We start from the raw sequence: 1,109 nt of genomic DNA, 5'->3' as shown, positions 1-1,109 counted from the left end.
TAGAATAAAGACCAAAGATTACCTGTTAAGATTTACCCAAAACGAATTATATCTTATGTTTATCCACTACAGAGACATCAGAGCCAGCGGCAAATGTCAGAAGGACTAGTCGAGTTGAGGCTGCTCTCGTTGGGATACATGAGCACTGAGCACCAGCTGATCGCGTGGATCTCCCGTCTTCGAAATCAGCGAAGCACATTTTCAAATAGGCGCTGTTTTTATAAATAAACCGCAGATTTGAGTTTTAAACAACTACATTCTCGCCTGAAATACTTTTAAAACTACATTTCATGACACAATATCAGTAACATTTTGAAAATTATCCAAATAAATGGTGGTTGAAATACAGTGCTGCGTGACCTCAACAAATCAGCATGTTTAGCGCCCAAGTCCCGCCCCCGAAAGTTCCGGACCTTTGAAAAAGTACTACCTGGCGAGCAGGGACTTTCTGAGGGGCAATTTTTTACCCGGAACTTTATTTAGATCCTGATTCCTGCGGTGGAAACACCATCGAGCCCAAAGTCCCTAGTTCCTGGGGAAAGTTCCTGCAGTGGAAACGCGGCTTTAGTTTCTGAATGATTCAGCCCTAATCTAAATATCTTTTGTGTGTCTGCAGGTGAGTTATTATTTCCCTCTGAAGACGTTATGGCGGTCTTTCTTTGCGGCACTGGTGGCGGCTTTCACGCTGCGCTCCATCAACCCGTTTGGCAACAATCGTCTGGTTCTGTTCTACGTGGAGTATCACACGCCGTGGTACATGGCCGAGCTGGTGCCGTTCACCTACACGCGGCGTAGCACCAGTGAGCTGATCTCAGAGCTGTTCAACGACTGCGGCGCACTCGAGTCCTCGCAGCTCTGTGACTACATCAACAACCCCAACATGACCCGGCCTGTGGATGACATCCCCGACAGACCCGCCGGGCCCGGCGTCTACAGTGCCCTATGGCAGCTCGCGCTAGCGCTCGTCTTCAAGATCATCATTACCATCTTCACATTTGGGATGAAGGTGAGAACCACCATGTTCTCTTGTGTGAAAGTTGATTGTGTTATTTTAGAATTACTTACAGTATATGTGACCATGGACCACAAAACCAGTCATAAGGGTAAAT

At 46.9% G+C, this 1,109-nt stretch overlaps 1 protein-coding gene across 1 annotated transcript in view; it reads left to right on the top strand.

Moving 5' to 3' along the window:
* The window catches only part of LOC107661160 (H(+)/Cl(-) exchange transporter 4-like), a gene marked incomplete at its 3' end in the record, with an annotated part of 8,604 nt that extends 7,598 nt beyond the window's left edge, over nucleotides 1-1,006 (top strand). The window contains exon 8 of the mRNA XM_016450629.1: nucleotides 617-1,006. Within this exon, the coding sequence (XP_016306115.1) occupies nucleotides 617-1,006 (390 nt within the window). The remainder of the gene's footprint in view (nucleotides 1-616) is intronic.
* Nucleotides 1,007-1,109: the final 103 nt, after the last annotated feature.

Source organism: Sinocyclocheilus anshuiensis, unplaced genomic scaffold (assembly GCF_001515605.1).
Source record: "Sinocyclocheilus anshuiensis isolate Anshui unplaced genomic scaffold, SAMN03320099.WGS_v1.1 scaffold2737, whole genome shotgun sequence".
In the NCBI taxonomy this organism is placed as follows: Eukaryota; Metazoa; Chordata; class Actinopteri; order Cypriniformes; family Cyprinidae; genus Sinocyclocheilus; species Sinocyclocheilus anshuiensis.
Note: the sequence above shows the minus strand (reverse complement) of the source record. Positions and strands in the feature narration are given on the sequence as shown.